Raw genomic sequence first — 20,745 nt, forward strand, 5'->3', positions numbered from 1 at the left:
AGACAAAGACAAAGAGACACAGAGACAAAATGGAAAGAGACGGTGAGAGGGAAGGAGGGGGGGAAGAGGGAGAGAGGGAGAGAAAGAGGGAGAGAGAGAGAGAGAGAGAGAGAGAGAGAGAGAGAGAGAGAGAGAGAGAGAGAGAGAGAGAGAGAGAGAGAGAGAGAGAGAGAGAAGGAGGAGGGAGCGGGGAGAGAGACAGGAGAGACAGAAACACATGCGGGAGGGTGAGGGGGACAGACCGCGGAGGAGGGAACTGAAATTCAGAACTCAGCAGCTGTAGGTTGCAGGTAGACACTCATCATTTCGCGTTTCTACCGGCATCCTTGCAGGAAATTTATCCCACAATTTTGCTTCCACCCAATTAGTTCCCATCGGACAATCCCATACCTAGTGACATTACAGAGCATTGTGGAAGAGGGACAATTTTCGAGTCAGGCTTCCTGAGCCCGTGATCATGTATCGAAGACAAAAGAAAAGACAGAAAAGAAAGCTCAAACCGTAAGCCGGAGTACGGAAGGCCAATACCTCTTGCCCCGCCTTGGGCACCTGAAGTCCCCCCAGACCAGAAGTTGCTGCTGCTCAGACCGGAATCTCTGCCCGATTCCTCCCAGGAGGGAGGGCAGTCAGCTCTGCAGCCTTCGCATCTGGTTGGCTGAGATGTCCATCAATCTGTCCAGTCTTTGACAAGCCTCAGCTTGAAGACTAGAGGCTGATTCTAGAATCCCCGAGACCTGGAAGGGACAGGAGATGCTTGGGTCCAGCCACCTCATCTTTGTCCATAGAAGGTGTCTGGGGGCTGCGGGTGTTCCCCTTCCTTCTGCCTCGGGACTTTTATCAGCTGGCCCCGTCCTCTTTTGGAGAGAGGATTTGGCTTTTTTTGGAAGGCAGGGCTCCTCTGCCCATCTATCCTTTAGAGTCTAGCTGGGGCGGGAAAAGGATCTGCCCAAAAGGAAGTGTCATCACCCTAACTCTCATTCGTCCAGAGCTTTACCATGATCCTGGGGCTTGAAATGAGTCAGCAACGTGAAAAGCGAGCGCAATCTCCGCTTCTCCGTCCCTAGCCCCTCGCCTCCTCTCTGGCCCCTTTGGATCTTCCTGCATCTCTAGGACCCACAAGAGAGGGCGAGGCTCATTGAGCAGCAGAATTGCCCCCAGGGGTGATGACTGCCGGGCAGGAGAAGCGTGCACCCCAAGGAGGCGAGGCTTTGTAGATCCAGGATCACCGCTGCCCACTCGAGCATAGGTCAGCGGAAGGACGCAGGAAAACAGGTGAGCGGGTCATTTATTTTCTCCCTCTGATGGAAGCACTTAGCTCCACTCAGGCAGCAGGTATTTACTATGTTTCAGGCTCTGTGCTAAGCTTTCAGGATACAAAGCAAGGCACAAACAGGGTCCCTGCTCTCCTGGAGCTCCAACGCCAGTGGGGGAAAGAACTTGGTACTCGGTCTGTAAGAGAAATGCCCAGAGGAGCTGGACAGTGACATTGCAGGGAAGGCATCAGACAAGGGTCTTTTAGCATTTCCTGTCTGCCTCTCTGTATGTCCCATGGGACTCTTAGGATGCTCAGTTGGAAGGGATGCCTACTGAGACTTCCTCCGTGGTCATTAGCATGCCCTCTCCCTCTGCCTCTAGAGGGACCCTAGAAGGCCAAGCCCATTTCCATCCTGTCATGCTGGAGGTCTTTCTCCATGCTGTGACAACAGTGCCACCTACTGATTAATCCAGCTGGGGCAAGATGCTAGGCTGTCCAATCACATGGAATCCATAGAGAGCGACAACGATCCTCAGAGGCCACCTAGGGCCATCTCCTTTCCTAGAGGAGGAAACTGAGAGGCAGAGAAGAGAAGAAATATACCCCAGGGCACATAGCTGGTTCCTAGTGGTGTTGGGACTAGTACTCAGCTTTCCAGAATCCTCCTAGCCCAAGGTTCTTTTCACAGTAAGACTTGAAGCCAAGCTTGGGATTGGGGGGAGGGGTGTTGGTCAAGCCTGGCTCAAAAGGAAGGTGTGGGAGGGGGAAACAGTAACTTCTCTCTGTCCTGGCAATCTCATAGGAAGAGAAAAAATTGATTCCCCCCCAAAAAAATTCCACTCCAGATTTTCCCCCACTTGCCCCCAAAGCCTGGCTGGGTCAAGTTTAGTTGAGTGTTCTCTACACTACACTCTGGCTCCTGCCCTGGTGCATTTAGTAGGCATCTACAGTGTGCTGGGCAGGGAGTGAAACAGAAAGAATGCCCAACTCAAAGCCACGGGACCAGAGTCTGAATGCTGGCTTACTCCCTGGGGAAATGAACCTCTCTGAGCCTCAGTTTCTCCCAGTGTAAAATGAGAGCCTTGGAACACATGACCTCTTAGACCTCTTCCAGCTGTACCCCTGGGATCCTATGAACTCTGAATAGCAGGAAGCAGCATGGCACCCAGGAAAGAGTCCATCTGTCTGAGGAACTGGGTTCAAACCCTGTTTTGTGCCCTCAGAGAAGTGACTGAATCTCTCTAGGCCTGTTTCCTCATCCATAAAAGGGAGGGGGTGGATCAGGTGACCTCCAGGGTCCTTTCCGTCTTTAAATCTGTGATGAACTTATACATCTTGTCTATGGCTGTCTGTGGATGGCTTATATTCCCCTGAGGGAAGTCAGTTCCCTAAGGGTCTATTCTCAGCACCTGGTAAGTTGCCTGGCATTTAGTAGGCGCTTAATGAATGCTTGTGGAATTAAATTGTGTTTAGGAGATGGGAGAGTGTATGAGAGCTTCACAAAAATCACTGGCCCAACAGCCCAAGGACCCAGTGAGACACTGACCCTAGGGACACTTGATGGAGGTCCTGAGTCATTAGAAGCTGGAGAAGCAGTAATGAAAAGTGTGAGGAATTCAGAAGCCTCCTCCAACCCATATCCTGTGTGGCACACACGGTGCTGGTGCTGGGCATGCAAAGGCGAGAGAGCCTTGGCATGAATGAGGGGAAACTGAGGCAGGAGAGAAGAAGAGGGTTTGGGAATCCAGAGCCGGCTGGTGGGAGTTATGGACAGGAGTCACCTACAATGAGAACACACAGATGGGCTGCCCTCTGTTCCAGAGGAAGGAGTCCTCATGGATGACCTCCTGGGAGTCCCCAAAGTATGTATAACAACCACAGACAGTAGCTGGCATTTACCTAGCTTTAAGGTTTGCAAAGCACTTTACAGATATTCATCTCATTTGTGCTTCATAACGATCCTGGGAGGGAGGTGCGATTGGTGTCCTCATTTTACAGAGGAGTAAACAGAGAGAGGCAAAGGGGGAGTGATTTGCTCAAGGTCATAGTTTATAAGAGCCTGAGGGTGGATTCGAACTCACGACCTCCTGACGCAAGGTCCGGCGTTCTCTCCACTGAGCACCTAGGCGCCCGTCCAGAAGAAACTCCGCCTCCTCACAGTGCGCAGGCGCTAATCCTTTCTTTTTGAAAGAAAGGCCTCAGAGACCCCTGGGAGATGGCGTTCCTTTGGCAGTGCGCGTGCGCAATACGGGCTGGCTGCGAGCCTCCTGACTCCATTTCCCAGAATGCCTTCGGAGGCTTTAGTTCTCCCAGCCGGTCTCCTGCGGATTTGAGAGGAGGAATTGTCTTTCTGTGGCTTGGAGTCCCGCGAGGCCTCGACTTATAGCTTCGGGCTCAGGGGTGGCAGACCCCCGGGTGAGTGAAGAAGGGAGGAAGAGTGCGCACGCGCCTCCTCCAGCCAGCCTCTAGCTAGCCCCCTCTAGGCGTGCGGTCCTACGGGCGGAGGGTGAGTGGGCGGGAGAGGAGGGAACTGCGCATGCGCCCCCCGCAGCCCTGCCCGGAAATGAGGGGCCCCGCCCTCTTGAGCCCCGCCCCGCGCGTCTATCACCATGGTGACGCCACTCCTGACCCTGGGCGCCGCCTGTAGGAGGTGCTTACCGAGGGGTGGCCCGGTCATCGGGCAGCCCTCGGGGTCTGGGGTCCCCGTGTCCGGCACAAGGACCGGGCCGGACCCACAGAGCCAAGTTCAGCCGCTCTCTTAGGAAGAAGCTGATGATGGTTGAGCTTATCCCTTTAGTGATGAAATAAACGAGCCTCCCCCAGGCCCGCCCTCGGGGGCTCCCCAGGTTCTGGCAGACCCCACGCTTCCCCCCTCCCCCTCCCCTCCGACCCAGGCCCGTGCGGGTTCCGGAAGAGCCCGCCTCCATCACGGCTCTGGACATCCCGGCCCGGCTGGGGGTGCAGGGGGCGGAGCGCCGGGACCCCAGTGCAAATCCAGCCTCCGAACCTTAGCAGGGTCCTCACGGCCGCCCGCTCGCTTCCTCGTGTGTCCCCGGCTGTATTGGGAGGCGACCGTCATGAAGGATGGCCCCCCTGCCCCGCCCCGCCCCGCCTGAGCCCTGGGGCGCCTCTAGGACCTGGGCCCGCAGGCCTGGGCAGAGGGGTGAGCCACCGGAAATGGGGGGGGCTGGAGGGTGCTCCACCAGCAAACCCGTGTGCCAGCCCGAGTGGAAGGGTTCAAGGAAGAAGGAACGTCCTGACCTGGACCGGAGACTGCCCCCTGAGATAGCCCTCTGACCTTGGTTGGCAGCTCTTGAAGAGGGGAGGGGGCCTGGCTGCGGGAGGCAGGGCCGGCCTCCTTCCCCAGTGACTCCCTTCTGCTCCAGTTCAGCCTCGACACTCCATGAGGATGAAGGATTTGGAAGGCCCGGCTCCTGGGCCCCTCCAAGCCCGGGTGAGTCCCCACCGTAGCATGACGCCTCTTCTCGGAGGGCGCCAAGGCCTAGGGATTCAGTGCATGCCGTAGTGACCCACAGGGCAGAATGCCCCTCCAGATTGCCTGGGTCCAGCGAGAGCGGGGAAGAGACCATCAAACAGTAGGGAAGGGGGAGAATGCCCAGTGTGATGGACCCACTCAGGGGTGCTGTCCAGATAAAGATGCTGGCAATTAAAAAATCAGCATTTGGGGTGTGATCAGTGATATTAATGTTGCATGGGGCTTGATTCTCCAGGGAGGCTCTGAGCATGAGGAGTGAAGTGAACAACTTTTTTAGGGTTCATGGCAGAAGGGATCTGTTGGCATGAGCTCCCCAGAGTCACAGACTTGGAGAGTCGGAAGCTGGGGTTGCACCCTCAGAGGAAAGCCATCCATGCATTGCTGAGTCTGCACCCATAGAGAAGGGGTTCCCTGGCTGAACAGGAGTGTGTCTGTTTGTGTTGAATTTAGGAGTCCTTGACGTTCAAGGACGTGGCTATGGACTTCACCAGGGAGGAGTGGAGGTGCCTGGAACCTGCCCAGAAGGTCCTGTACAGGGATGTGATGTTGGAGACCTACGAGAACCTTGTCTCCCTTGGTAAGCTTGTCTGTCCCCTGGGGAGTCTCAGTGGGCTCCCTCATGGATGATCCCCCTTCCTTACACAGGGTCCACTACCCCCTATGTGGAGTCATGTGTGATCCCCATGGCTGCTGATAGCCTGTAACAAACTCAAGCTCCCAGGAGCATCCCCATACAACAAACCCAGCTCCAGTGAGCATCCCCTTATACAAAGTAGAACCAAAAAAGACATAGACATGAAACTGCAGCTCTCTGCAGTATGTATAGCCTGCCTTTCCTTTCCATAGAGAATAAATCCAGCATGTAATCTTCTGAGTTGTCCTGCCTGCCATCTCCTTCTGTTCCCCTTGGGACACTTATCCTTTAAATCCCTCCACGGCTTTCTTTTCGTCTTCTGTTTTTTCTTTTATTGGTAACCTTGTCTCTCACCCCTCCTTTCTCCTACCTTCTCACCCTCATTTTCTTTTTGCCTTGCAACAAACAAGGAAAACAACGTCCCACATTGTCCCACAATGTTGTCATCCTTTACCCTGAGTCCAGAGATGAGCACTATGTCTCATCCCTGGTCTTTTGGAATCATTGATGGTCATTGCGTCAGGCATAGTTCTTCAATCTTTCCAGGTGTTTTTGTTTACAGGGTTGTTACCGTAGACTGAATCATTCTGCCAGGTCGGACCACGTAATTCAGTGTCAGTTGACACAAGTCATCCAGGATTGTTCTGAACCTGCCCCTTTTTGGGATCATTTATCACAGGAGCCTTCTGGTTGGATTCCCGACTGCTCTCCCCTCATTCTAGCCCATCCTCCTCTCAGCCGTCAAAGGGATTTTCCTTAAATCCGAGTCTGACCTGGTTTCCTCTAGGGCCCAGCAAAGTGAAGTGATTCCCTGGGACCTCCAGGATCAAATGCAGCATCTTCTGTGTGACTTTTAAAGTCATCTGTAACAGGATTCCTTCCTCACTTTCTAGTCTCCTTACACCTGACACTGTCTTCCCCCAGTGACGCTGGCCTTCAGATGATGACGTGCATTTGGACAGATGTAACACCACCTGCTTACTCTCTGTGCTTCCTTAGCTGCCTGCTTTTCCATAAATAAAATTGAATTCTTACCTTGCTTTCTGTTCCTACCACTTAACCCTTTCTCTGCATAGGTGTAAGTGTTCCTGTTTCCAAACCGCACTTGATCTCCCTGTTGGAGAGAGGAGGAACCTTATCTGGGCCCAAGGGAAGAGCCCCCAGGGACACCTGTCCAGGTGAGAGATGGAAAATTGGGCCATTGGGAGTCATTGCTGCACCTTTACAGTGGCCCTCCTAGACCTTGGGTGTCAGCAGGCTGTAGCGCAGAATGTCACTTGCTTTTCCTAAAGAGTGCTCCATTTGCTAGTTCTAGTAGTTGTGTAATCTCATGCCTTTTTATCGAGAGTTCTTCTAGCATAGAACTTTATAACTCTTTTTGATTTGTTTTGGCTCTTAGAGATGTTTTTATTTGAATTTTTATATTTATTGGAGAGTTTGAATAGTTTTTCTTGTGGCTTTTGATTATTTGTATCCTTTTTTGCAAAAAAAATTATTAATAGCTTTTTAAAAAATCAGTTTTTAAAATTGCCTTCACCTTGATTTTCACCTGTATCCCTTCCCCTGCTGCCTTGTAACAAAGAATTAAAAAAAAAGAATCTTTCCAAAAAACTAACGAATACTTAAAGTCTAAAAGTACAGGTCATGTTTGATATACACCCTCTACCTGTGCAAAAATGTCTTTGCACACTTCTGCAACTTTATCATGCTCATCCTATCTGATGATGCAAAAGTAGTTGATTAGATTCAATTACTGTTTATTTGGTAGCTGTTCCCCAATTAATGAGCATCTTCTTTGTTTCCAGTTGTTTACTGGTACAGAAAACGCTGACATTAATATTTTAGTGTAGCTCGTGTTTTCTTCTTTCTTTAGAATCTCCTTGGGGCATATGTGTAACGGTATGAAATCTGGGTCAAAGGGTATAGGCATCTTCGTCACTTTCTGGACGTAATTCCAAATAATTGTCCAAGATGGTTAGAGTGTTTCCTAGCTCTACCAACAATGTTTTAATGTACATTAAAATATACAATAAAAGATACATTAAAATATCTATTTTGTCATTAGCAACCAAGAATGTGACTAAAATATCCATGCCCTTTAAACCAGAAATTCTACTACTAATCATATATTTCAAGGAGGTAAAAGAAAGCAAAATCCTACACGTTTTTTTTATTATTATTATTTCTCTTGAAATGGTCAACTTTTGTTACTTCAAATGAATTTGGTTATTATTTTATTTTGCTCAGGGGTGGGGAACTAAAGTTTGGATTCAGTCAAAGGGGCGCACTTGAGGACCTAGAGACCAATGGTTTCCCATCCCTGAACTAGCTCAAAAAACACTTTTGCTAGTTTTATTGGTGTAGCATTAAATCTGTAAATTAATTTGCATAGTTTGGTCATTTTTATTATGTTGGCATAGCCCAACCATGAACAGTAAATATCACTCCAATTATTTGAGATGTTCTTTACTTTATTATAAAGTGTCATTCTTTATTTTGTTAGTGTTTGATAATTACATTTATTTAAGTCTTGAGTGTGCCTTAATAAATTGACTCAGTCTTTTAAATTTCTTTTGTTTGGTATTTCCCTTTCAATTATTTTCTCCTGAATTTTCCTGTTGCTATATAGAAATGCTGTTGGTTTTATGAGTTGCATTTGTAGTTACTTTAGTAGAGTTTTCATTGTCTCACTTAGTTTCTAGTTTCTTTGCTGATTCTGAGTTTTTTAAAAGTAAGTCTTATTGTCAGCAAATACATATGTTTTTGTCTCTTCTTTACCCACGTGTATGCCTTTTAATTTTTTTTCCTGGTCTCAGTGATGTTGTTACTATTTCTGGAACTATGTTAAATAATAGTGGGGAAAGAGAAAATCTGATAGCCTCCTAACAAGTTCCTTAAGAATATTTATGCCGATATTTTAAATATAATAGTAACAAAAATTAACCTATGCAAGAATAACTCAGTATTTGCAAGTTGAACTTCTCCTAGGGATAAAAGAATGTTTCAACATTAGGAAAACAATATGATTAATCATATTCAAAGCAGGAACATCCAATGCCACATGATTATGTTAATCCATATAGAAAACTTCTTTGACAAAGTATAATAATCACATATGCTAAAAATCCTATAAAGTTTGGGCTTAGGTGGGCCATTTTTAATAAGATAAAAATAATATACATAAAACCAAAAGTTAGCAATGGAAAACACTAGCAGTATCCTGTCATTTGTGAATTGTATGTTCATATAATCCAATGAGTTATACATTAGAAAATTAAGATTTCTCATATTATGGTCAATTCCTTATAATTTATGGGTATATTTTTCTTTAACACTAATATTTTCCCCTGCTGACCCTTTATTAGTTATATTTTCTATAACTTAAATTTTAATATAATTTTCATTTGCAAAAGTATTAAACATATTAAAGGAAACTTTAAAAGAATAATATACATGTAAGATTTTTTAAAACTTATGAAATTATAAATTATTATACCTGCTTCTATAAACTTCCATTATTTACTGGATAGTCTGCTTTTCCATACTTTAATATATAAGTAATGCTTTCCTTAGATATGTAACTCCTAGGCACTGATACCCTTGGGCTCCTAGAATGCTCTCCCAATTAATACATACTTCTTTGGGATCAGAATCTCCTCCAAACAACAGTTCAGAAAACTCCACAGTGCATTTTTTTTTTGTAGCCAACCAGAGGAAGTAGTTAATAGAAAGCAAAGGCATGCCATAAATATTGTAGTATAAAGATAACAGCACTTTCTCCCATAATACCAGAGCACAAATACATAGAGCATCATTGGGGAGAGTAGGTTAAATAGGAACCGTGTATGTGGCATCTGCACATGGGGAAGAGCAGCCTATGAGCAGGCTCACATGTGGGCTGCATGCATGACTAAGCCACGTGTGGGCCAAGAGTACATGCTTCTGATGCTGCTAGGTCTCCAGCATCTTCCAGTATTGTCATTCCTCTCCTCTCCACTACATCTGCTTCCCATCAAATGTCTCATTTCCATTGCTCCTTACAGGATACTGGGTCTCAGCCATTCCCTGCTGGCTCTTACTTCTCTGCCAATTGTAAAAGCAAGCACCCCAACATACACAGGGGGGCCTGCTATCACAGATTCTTAGATCTGCTTTTCTAAAAGGAAAGGCAACTTTTGAGGGGTCAACAATCACTTTAATCAAGCACGTACATCATTCACTTAGTTCAAGGGAAAAAGTCAGCACCCTGAACTTGAGAGAAAATATAAACAGAGAAACAAAAATCAGCCAATAGATGGGGCTTCCAGCTGTCTGACAGATCAAAAGACAGATCCAACTGTCTGACCATACATACATAGTTACCAGAGAGAGAAGCACCAACATCTGGGTTTTCAAAGAGGGGGCTGCTTAGCGGCTTCCCAGAGTCTCATCTGGCCAAACAAACACTTCCAATGAGTAAGCCCCAAAGTAAAACCTCACCTCATAGTACTTATACATTTTTCAGGGCCAAAGGACATCACAACGCTTGACAACCAGTGCCTCATTAGAAAATTAACAAAAGGTGTGGGTTTTACCTCAAATCTTCCCTAATCAAACTCCCCTTAATGGGCAGGCCTATTAATGGGTGGGGAAGATCTTTTCATTAAGAAGCAAAATTATATTAACAATAAGCAAAAATGCATTATCAATGCACCAGTCTTTCTCCTTTGCTAGTTAATTAGCTGTCTTCACCAAAGCCCAAACATTATGGCTATTCTACTGGAGGATGCTGTTTAGTGATTCTTCCCTCTTCAGGAGGTAGCCATGAAAGTAGCCAGCTCCTTCACCAAATTTCATTGTCTCCTGGGGGGTGCTGATGGGTAGACAACTGTGCTTTTCAGCCATATCTTTTGGCCAGTGGTAATGAACTATTTCCCTCCAATCAGGCTGCTCAGAGGAAGTGGTGTAGTAGGAGTGGTGTCTATTAGGGTCACTGCCATCTAGGTTGGGCTAGTGTTTCCATAAACGACAGAAGCCATCCCAAGAAGTTATCAATCCAGGAGACTCTAGTTTGAGCTGTCACCTCCTCTTCCTGGACAGCTAAGGCATAAAAAGCCCAGCCCACAAGTAGCCAGGGCCCTTCAGACTTCTGATAAATACTCCCATGCAAGTCAACAATGCTTTCAGACTCAGTACACTCTAATGACCAGACAAGCAAAGCCATGTTTACTGAACCAGTTCACTGTCCTTGCTAAGTATCCTTTTCATGCTACTGTTAGTAAACTTCTTTGGATTGTTAGATTTCATTCAGATCCTCAGCCTGAGTCAGGCCTGGCCCACAGCTGCAGGGACTGCTCAGGGTAGATACCACCTGTCCCTCATTATGCCTGCTGACTCTTTCCATTCAACTCTCATCTGTCCCGTGGTCAAAAGCTCATTTCTGTTGTTTGGTCTCATATTCCCAGGCTGGGGCAGGCGTCCTCAAATAAAAAGGGGGATGGAAAAAATGTGCTGAGAAATTGCTTTCAATTTTCTGCCATCATGCTGCTTCCCATCATCCCATTATCTTCTAATGTCAAATCATAACTTGAGCTCTCTCTTATTTTCTCTACAGATAAATAATTTTTGAATGATTTTAAGATGTTATTATGATTTTAATTATTTTTTCTTTTATACTTTTTTATGTTTATATAATCAGATCTTTTCCCATAATTATGTTTCTTGATTGAATACACTAAAAATACTCACTTCATAATTAAGAAAGCTACATTACTTTAGATATGTCAAAGAATAACAGAGTTAGAGGGGAGCTCAGGACCATCTATTTTAATGGATAGCTGGTGATAAAAGACCTCTATAACACAGGTGGTAAGGAGCCCTACAGTTTGTACTTGAAGACCTCCAATGAGAGTTATTATTTTCCAATGCAGCTCATCCCACTTTTGGAAAGCTCTTGTTGTTTGGAAGTTTTTCCTTAAATCGGAGCTAAATTTTCCTCTTTGCAACTTCTACCATTGCTCCCAAATCTGACATTTGGAACCAGACAGACCAAGTGTAATATCTCTTCCATGTGGGGCTCCTTCAAATAACTGAAGCTAGATATTACATTCTCCATAAGTCTTTTAAGAGAGGCAGCATTACATGACAGAGAGCTGGCTTCAGAATCTGAAGTTCATGAGTTCACATACTCCTCCTGTATATGCTGACTATGTGACTCAGAGCAAGTTGTTGAACATCTTTGTGTCTCAGGCAATTCTTTGACTGTAAGTTGCAGGAAAAAAAGGGTACTAGGAAGTTACTCACTGAGAACTCCCTATGCCAATAGAATCACAGGTTCAGTTAAAAAAAAAAAAGTCTTCTCCAGGCTAACCGTCCCCAGTTCCTTCTGCTGATCCTTCTGTGAGACAGCTCCAGGGCCCATGACTGTTCTAGCCGTGCTCCTGTGGATGCTGTGCTATTCATCAGTGCCCTTCATGTAATGGAGCACCCAGTGACTAAACAGAGTACCCAATATGATTTCACCCATTCTAAATTCACTTATTGAAAACACTCTTCTTCCTGGTCCAAGTTGAGCATCATTCTCTTTTATAAAAGAGACAGAAACTAGAACTTCCTCTGATAAGGATTCCTTTCCCTTGGCACAGCAAATAGTGGTGAGTGACATTTTTTGTTTGTTTCAGATTCCTTTATTGAAGAGGCCAGGTTTGAAAGAAAGGACTCAAATCTGATACAAGGCATTTACATGGGAGCATCAAATGAAAAAAGATTGCCAAAGGATAGTCCTCAGCATTACAAAAAGAGAGAAACAAAAAGTTTTGAGGTCATTGTAGAGAAACAGAAGGATAACCAGAAGATACAATCCCGACTAGTAGCAACTACTCATGGCAAAACTCCTAATAAAGTGTGTGTTCTTCATTCTAACACATTGGGGAGAAGTTTGCATTTGGGATCAGGCTTTGTTGCACTAAGGAAAGGCACAATGGGGAAAAGTCTCCATAAACATAAGAAACTTGGAAAAAGCTTCAAAGATTTTTCCAGCCTATTTACATGCAATACATCCTCCTTAGAGAAGAACCTTCCTAAGTATACAAAGTACAAGAAACCCTTTAGTTACCACTCAGATCTAATTAAATTTCATAAAATACATGCTGGAGGACTGCATGAACTCACTGAGAATGGGACAACTTTTGACAAAAGATCAAGTCTTACTGAACATAAGATAATTCATATTGGAAAGAAATATTATAATTGCAATAAATATGGGAAAACTATTGGAATCTTGACTAAATACAAGAGAATTCATACCAGAGAAAAACAATTTGAATGTAATGAATGTGGCAAAGATTTTAGTCTGGTATCAAAACTTATTGTACATCAGAGAACTCATATTGCAGAGAAACCCTTTAAATGTAATGAATGTGGGAAATCCTTCAGTATAAAGGGGAGACTTAATAGACATAAGAGAATTCATAGTGGAGAGAAACCCTTTGAATGTACTGAGTGTGGGAAAGCCTTCAGCCAGAGGGGACACCTTACTAATCATCAAGGAATTCATAGTGGAGAGAAACGCTTTAAATGCAATCAATGTGGGAAGAGCTTCAGTCAAAGGGGGCACCTCATTAATCATCAAGGAGTTCATACTGGAGAGAAGCCCTTCAAATGTAATGAATGTGGGAAAGACTTCAGCCGAAGGGGAAACCTTATTGCTCATCAGAGAACTCATACTGGAGAGAAACCCTTTGCGTGCAAAGAATGTGGGAAAGCTTTCAGTGAGAGGGGAAATCTCATTACCCATCAGAGAACTCATACTGGAGAGAAACCATTTGAGTGTCATGAATGTAGGAAAGCCTTCAAAGACAGGGGAAGCCTTAATAGACATCAGAGAACTCATACTGGAGAGAAACCCTTTGAGTGCCATGAATGTGGGAAAGCCTTCAGGCACAGGGGATCCCTTATTGATCATCAGAGGAATCATACTGGAGAGAAACCCTTTAAATGTTATGAATGTGGAAAAGCGTTTAGCCGGAGAGGAATCCTCATTCATCATCAGAGAACTCATACTGGAAAAAAGACTTTCAAAGGCACTGAATATTCAAAGATCTTCAGGAATAAGGGAAACCTTAATAGACATCAGATAATCAATGCTGAAGAGAAACCATTCGAATGTGATGAATGTGGGAAAGCCTTTAGCCAAAGGGGACTCCTCATTCATCATGAGAGAACTCACACTGGAGAGAAACCCTTTGAATGTAATGAATGTGAGAAAGCCTTCAGTAGCAGAGGAAGTCTTAACAGACATCTGAGAATTCATACTGGAGAGAAACCTTATGAATGTAATGAATGTGGGAAAGGTTTCAGCCAGAAGGGACATCTCATTTATCATCAAGGGATTCATACTGGAGATAAACCCTTTAAATGCAGTGAATGTGGAAAAGGCTTCAGTTGGAGGGCAAGCCTTATTACCCATCAAAGAACTCATACTGGAGAAAAACCCTTTGCATGTAATGAATGTGGGAAAAGCTTTGGGGAAAGGGGAAACCTTATTACCCATCAGAGAACTCATACTGGAGAGAAACCCTTTGAATGTAATGAATGTGGGAAAGCCTTCACCCAGAGGGCAAGCCTTATTACCCATCAGAAAACTCATATTGCAGAGAAACCCTTTAAATATAATTAAAGTGGCCAAGCTTTTGATGAGAGTTAAATACTCAAAAGCTATCAGATAACTTAGACTAAAGAGAAGCACTTTGAATATAATTGACATAGGAAACTTTATTAGGATAGGACTTGGCATTCCAAGGACTATCAGAAGACATCAGTGAATATATGCTGAAGTGAAACTCTTCTTATGTAATGAATATAGGAAAGTGTTTTTTCTTCCCCTGGAAAGTGCTCAAAAGACACAGGAGTTCATACTAGAGATGAGCCCTTTGGATCTTAGGAATGTGGGAAAGCCACCTCCTAGAGGGAATATCTTATAACACCTTATTGAACATCAGAAATGTTTTCCATGTAATGAATGTGAAAAAGGCTTCAGCAGGATGTCAAAAATTATACTCTCCTGAGAACTCATCCTGGAGAGGAACCTTTTTCATGTCATATATGTAGTAAGGCATTGATCCAAGGAGCAAAACTTATTACTCATCAGAGAATACATACTGGAAAGAATCTCTTAATATGATGATGGAGAAAATCTTAAGACAGAGGAAACACCTTATTAGATATCAGAAAATTCCTAATGTGGTGAACTTTTAAATCTAATGAATAGGAGAAAGATTTCAACTGGAGGTGGAGGGGACACTATTTTTTTTTTAAATAATTTTTTATTACTAGCTTTGGTTTTTCTATGTTTTCCAATATGTCTGCTTCTCCTGACCCCTCCTAGAAAGCCATCAAAAGAAAACATACAAAAAAAAACATACAAAAGAGAAAATGATCCAATAAAATGAAACAACACTCTGAACGGTCTAACATTAAATGCAGTGTTGCACACTCATAGTCACCCACTTCTGTAAAGAATCAGTTTCCTTCTCATATTTCTTCTTTAAGACTAAGCATGGTCATATAACAATTTAGATTTTTGTTATTTTCATTTACTTTCTTATGGTCACAGCATATGTTGTTTATCAGGCTTTACTTTACTTTGCATCAGTTCATATAAATCTTCCCATGCTTCTCTGTATTTCTTATAGTGATCTTTTCTTACAGCACCTTAATATTCCATTACATTCTTACACCATAACTTGTTTAGCCATTTCCCCATCAGTGGTGATCTGCTTTGTTTCCAGTTGTTTGCTACTTCAAAAAAGACACATCTTCCATAAACAACTTACACTAGAGAGAAATTGTTTTCTTTTAATGAACATGGGAAAGGCCTCAATTGGAGAGGACTCTTTACTACTCATCAGAAAACTCTTACTGGTGTAAAAGCAAAGCTTTGCCTGCAATGAATGTTAGAGACCATTCAGTAAAAGTAGATTACTCAGAATCCATCAAATAATTCATACTAGGGAAGCTGAAGGGAATAAGAATTATTATTAAGCATGTACTATGTGCCAGTCCACACTTGGCTGTGCTAAACACTTTTACAAACATCTCATTTGATTTAAATAGAAATCCTTTAAATAGTGAATGAGAAAGGACTTCAGCCAGAGGACAAACCTTACTATTCAACAGACAACTCATCTTGGAAATATTCTGAATGTAATGAATGTGGGAAAGTCTTTGCTGAGAGTGGATGCCTGAGGGATGCTTAAATAGTATCACAGAACTCACACTGGAGCAAGATTCTTGGAAAGCAATTCATATGTACAAACCATCAGTGCACACATGCTGTACATACGTCAGATAATAAATGTATCAACTCACTTTGAATACAGTACCATCATCTACAATAGGTGTTGCCAAGTAGATGGATGCCAGCTGAATGGGGAATGGTTAAACAAACTAGGACATGTGAATATAACAGAATGTTTCTGTGCTGTAAGAAATGATAAATCTGAAGAATTCAAAGATATGTAGAAAGCCTGATATGAATTGATACAAAGTAAGTAGGGCTGGAAACCCAACATACACAAGGACTACCAGATAAATGGAAAGACCAGAAAAATCTAACAATGCTATTGTTAACAGGATTTTTACTGAGTCAGTCTGTAACCTAAGAATGCTCAGAGCCACACAAAGCAGACCTAGAGCACGCGTGCTGGTAATCAAGTAGTTTAATCAGTTTCAGAATGAGGAATGTTCTCAAAGCTGAAGCAAAAGCACAGGTTAAATACTTAAATTACAGGTGGGGAAGGATGGGAGAAGGGTGGATTACAATCAGTTGATTAGTGATTTCCCGCGAGAAACCCACAAATCCCACAATATAATTCTGGAATCAAGTCTTTGGATGTCATGATCACGGCCCCTAAGGTAGAAAACCAGAGTTCTGTGCCAGGAACAGGTTCTACAATGTTTGATTTGCTTCACTTAAGATACATTGGCATAAGTATGCCAGTGGTTGTGAGCGCTGTCAAAGTTGGATTATTTCAAGTTGCACTGACTCCTGAGCCAGAGAGGCAGCTCTTGAGAAAATGAAATTGTTAGTATATTAATTACATATACCATATCAATTAATATAAAAATCATAATTCCACACTATGGAATTATAGTAACCCAGTATAACTGGGAAATGAGAAAAGATACTGCCTTCCTTTATTTGAGGAGAAATGTATTATGGATGTTTATCATTGCACTTACTAACAAATTTGTTTGTTGGGTTGAATAATCTTGCAGAAGTACTCTTGTTTTTAGTGATGGAGTGGAGACCTAGTCAATGTGAATTTGTTTCCCTGACTACACCTATTTGTTACAAGGGAGGACTTTTATCTGCAGGGGTGGGGGGATGAATGGGTAAAGAAGCATCAATTAAATGTTTGTAAATGCTGTGAAGAAAGAACAGGAAGTTCAGAAAGGGGCTGAATCAGGGCCATGGTAATGTGACTGCAATGAATTTAATGTATACTTCTTTAAAAAACAGCTTAATATATAGTAGAGATTTACAGTGTCGTGTATAGTCCTGTTTTTTGTATGTAAAATATTCGTATTGCTATTTGTGAAGTTAATAATAAAATAAGAAAACTGAACTTTTCTTTTTCTCTTCTTTTATCAAAGGACAAATCCCTGGGGAGGGAAGGGGAAGAGGAGGATTTGGAAAGGAAAATGATGTAAAAATAAAATATATCAATGTTAACTTTTTAAAGCCTATTTTTAAAAAAACAGGTCAAACTTAACAGAACTTCTTTCCTTATTTGGCAGGGTTACTAAAGTGGCAGATCACGTCATATCATAGCTTTGGATTTTTGCTGTTGAGTGGTTCAGTCACATCTGCTACTTAGTGACCCCATGGACCATACTGTCCACAGTTTTCTTGGCAAAGATACTGAAGTGGTTTGCCATTTCCTTCTCCAGTGGATCCTTTTGTCAGGTAATCAGAGGTTTTGCCCAGGATCACACAGCTAGGAAGTATCTGAGGCTGGATATGAACTCAGGTCTGCCTGAGTTCCAGGCCATATCCTGAGGAACAACCAGCTTTCTTAGGCACCCATCCAGGCAGATACATCTTGCAAAGAAACTTGGCTCTCTTTGTGAGCACATGCATTAGACATTCCACCCAGTCTCTAAAAAGCTGACCATTAAGAACAGGCCTGTACAACACCCAGTCCTGGGCTGATTACAGCCCTCTTTCAGCCTGCAAAAGTATTTTGGGCAGCCCAGGAGAAAAAACAGGCCTGCACACATACTTTTTAAAATTAATGATATAAAAACATTCTGTGTGCTAGACTTGTGCTTGTTTTCAAATACTTGGAGTACCTGAAAAATTTCATCTTCTTGCTCCGAATCACCTTCACTACAATATTCTATCAAGCCAAAATTCCAATTAATGAGTCAAATTGGAATGTGACCCAGCTGCATGTGCTTGGAGCAAACCCAAGTCATGGTGATGAGGGTCAGGAAAGATACAGGAACCCCAAGACTGGAGTTCTCTACATGGGCCATCTGGAAAAGAATTTAAGGACTCAAGCATTCCTGAGGCCAAGGTGATAAGGTTTTATTACACTTTTCAGTGCACAAGAGTTCTTAGGGAAACTGCAACCTTATAGCGGTACAGGTAAAGTTTATAGAGTATTTTCTATAGTATAACGTGTGCCGAATATTCTAGCTAGGTGACTCAGGGCAGGATTAGGGAGTGGTTAAGGACTGGTTAGTTCTTAAAGGAACATGCACTTTTAGTATCTACTGCACAGGTGTTTTACCGGAGTTCATTGGGAAATAGCCCAAAAGGAGGCTACATGGAGGTGTGGTTTTAGACCTGAAAGTCACTAAGCCAACTAAGGGTCAGGGCTGACTGACAAATACCCAGGCTGCCCTCCATCAATGTCTTCTTAGACAAGATAAAGTAGGGAAATATACATACATCTAAGTCTAGAAACAAGACACTTGCATTTTGGGGATTGCATTATGGTGTAGTGGGGGCAAGCCCTGGATGGGGGACAATAGACCTGAGTCTTATTTCTGACTGTTGGTTACTTTCCCCTTTGGGGGGCTCAGTTTCCTCACCTGTAAAATGAGCTGGACAAGGAAATAGCAAAGCACTCCAGTATCTTTGCCAAGAAAACCCCAAATGAGGTCAAGAAGTGTCTGAATTGGCAAAACATATGCCTTTAAAAACCATAAAAATTGTTTTATGTTAAAAACACTTGTTTCTCCAACATAATTTTCTCTATAGAGTTGAGAAAAGAATTTGTAATTTTCATGTTAATCGATATATGTGTAATGAACATACTAATAATGTTGTTTTCTCAAGAGTTGACTCTCTGGCTTGGGAGTCAGAGCTCACAATGCAGCTTAAACTGATTAATCAAAACTCTGACAATGATCACAGTCATTGGACCTTAAGTGAAGTGTGTGTGTGTTTGTCCTTTGTTGCCAAAGAAGACCATGCCATCAGAGAAATAATTACATGACTTGCACTTGACTTTGTTTTGAGTGAAGGAGGGCTGTGCCGGTTACCAGCCTCACTTCTCCTCCAGAGCCATCTGAATCCAGTGACCAGATATTCATCAGGATGACTGGAGATGACCCAGGATGAGGCAATTGGGGTTAAGTGATTTACCCAAGGTCACACAGCTAGTGAGTGTCAAGTATCTGAGGTGAGATTTGAACTCAGGTCCTCCTGATTCCTGCAGTCGTGCTCTATCCAGCACCTACCTAGCTGCCCCCTAAGTGAAGTGAATCAAAAGTTGAAGAAGCTGTTTCTATCACAGAACTCTGGTTCTGTACTTTAGGTGTGGTCATGATGGGGTACTTGGGTGCCTGCGCTTGGACACTAATTCTAAAATCACATTTCTTCCTAGCCTCAAAACACAATCCCAGGCAATTTCTTCCCAGCCCAAGGACAGCCTGCCCTAGATCTCTCTTCCTAATACAATGGCCAGCTGCACCTATAGAATTTATTAGTCTGAACCAGCTGTGTACTGGCTAAACTGGCTGTGTACTGGGTTATAACAACATCTACTACTCACTGACCAACTATGTATTCTAGACTTAGACATACTCACATCTATCTTGTCTAACAAGACATTGATGGCAGCAGCCTGGGTATTACTTAGTCAGTCCTGACCCTTAGTTGACTTAGTGACATTTCAGACCTAAAACCATACCTCCATGTAGCCCCGCTTTAAGCTATTTCCCAATGAACTCTGAATAAGATACCTGTGCAGTATACTGTGCAGATACTAAAAGTGCATGTTCCTTTAAGAACCCACCACTCCTTAACCATTTCCTAATCCTGCCCTGAGTCATCTACTTAGCACGTTTGGCACATGTTATACTACAGAATATACTCTATAAACTTTACCTGTACCCCTATAAGGTTGCAGTTTCCCTAAGAACTCTTGTGCACTGAAAAGTGTAATAAATCTTTACCACCGTGACCTCAAGTCCTCGAATTCTTTTCCAGATGGCCCACGCAGGGAACTCCAGTGTTGGGGTTCCACTACCTTTCCTGACCCTCATCAGTCAGAACTCCCCAAGATTTGACTCCAGAATTGTTGTATTGTGGGACTTCAGGGCTTCTCCTGGGAAACCACTAAACAACCGTTCCTAATCCACCTTGCTCCCTCCTGCCTTCCCCACTTGTGATTCACATACATAACTTGTGCCTTCACTTCGGCTAGGAGAACATTTCTGACCCTAAAAGTGACCACACTACTTGATTGCTGGCACTGCTGCCTCTAGACCTGCTTTATTCGACTCTGAGAACGCTCCTGTTAGACTGGCTCGGTAAAAATGTCCTGTTAACAGTCTTCCGTCTACCTCCTGCGCCTGGGCTTCAGCATGATAAACCCTTTCACCTCTACAAAGTCTGCGTCGGGTGGGTTTAGTGGGGCAAGGGTCCCCCAAAGGGCCACGTGGTCATGTCCTGGGGAACACGTACAAATAAGGAGGCGTAAGCAGGTGGGAGCTGAGCATCCTGAGTGGGGCAGGCTGGGAGACGAGGAGGAAAGGAGGGCTGGGGGGCCCAGGGCAGGGGGTGTGCGGAGCGGCCACGAGCTGACCAGGTCCAGCCCCTTCCTCTGCCCTCTAAGTGAGGCCTCTCTTCTAACTGGGAGGGGGGGGTCGCTGCAGGGAGGCCAAGCCCAGGAGCGGCCCGGAATAGGCAAGAACAGGAGCGGTCAGTTTCACTGGCTAGTGACGTCAGAGGTGACAGCATCGCCCCCGACAGAAGAGCGAAGATCGGAGCGGGCAAGAACAGGTGCGGTCAGTTTCACTGGCTAGTGACGTCAGAGGTGACAGCATCGCCCCAGACCGAGGAGCGAAGATCGGGAGGACAAGAAG

At 43.9% G+C, this 20,745-nt stretch overlaps 2 protein-coding genes across 10 annotated transcripts in view; one reads left to right on the forward strand and one right to left on the reverse strand.

Annotated features, from left to right (window-relative positions):
- The window catches only part of LOC140525303 (putative methyltransferase DDB_G0268948), a 29,419-nt gene extending 25,991 nt beyond the window's left edge, over positions 1-3,428 (reverse strand). For 2 of the 9 annotated variants that reach the window (XM_072640569.1, XM_072640562.1), the window contains exon 1: positions 529-648. Coding sequence is in view for 1 of the 9 variants with exons in the window: in XM_072640561.1 (XP_072496662.1) it covers positions 391-400 (10 nt within the window). In the remaining 8 variants the exon portion in view is untranslated. Of the gene's footprint in view, positions 1-390; positions 416-500; positions 649-3,154; positions 3,251-3,336 lie in introns of those variants that run through there. The other 7 variants (XM_072640563.1, XM_072640564.1, XM_072640567.1 and 4 more) reach the window with 6 other exon arrangements.
- Positions 3,429-3,808: 380 nt separating this feature from the next.
- LOC140525305 (uncharacterized) overlaps positions 3,809-20,745 on the forward strand; it is a 36,858-nt gene continuing 19,921 nt past the window's right edge. The window contains exons 1-5 of the mRNA XM_072640571.1: positions 3,809-4,418; positions 4,642-4,709; positions 5,202-5,328; positions 6,462-6,563; positions 12,045-14,019. Coding sequence (XP_072496672.1) covers positions 4,340-4,418; positions 4,642-4,709; positions 5,202-5,328; positions 6,462-6,563; positions 12,045-14,019 — 2,351 coding nt within the window. The 5' untranslated portion in view covers positions 3,809-4,339. The remainder of the gene's footprint in view (positions 4,419-4,641; positions 4,710-5,201; positions 5,329-6,461; positions 6,564-12,044; positions 14,020-20,745) is intronic.

Source organism: Notamacropus eugenii, chromosome 2 (assembly GCF_028372415.1).
Source record: "Notamacropus eugenii isolate mMacEug1 chromosome 2, mMacEug1.pri_v2, whole genome shotgun sequence".
Taxonomy (NCBI): Eukaryota; Metazoa; Chordata; class Mammalia; order Diprotodontia; family Macropodidae; genus Notamacropus; species Notamacropus eugenii.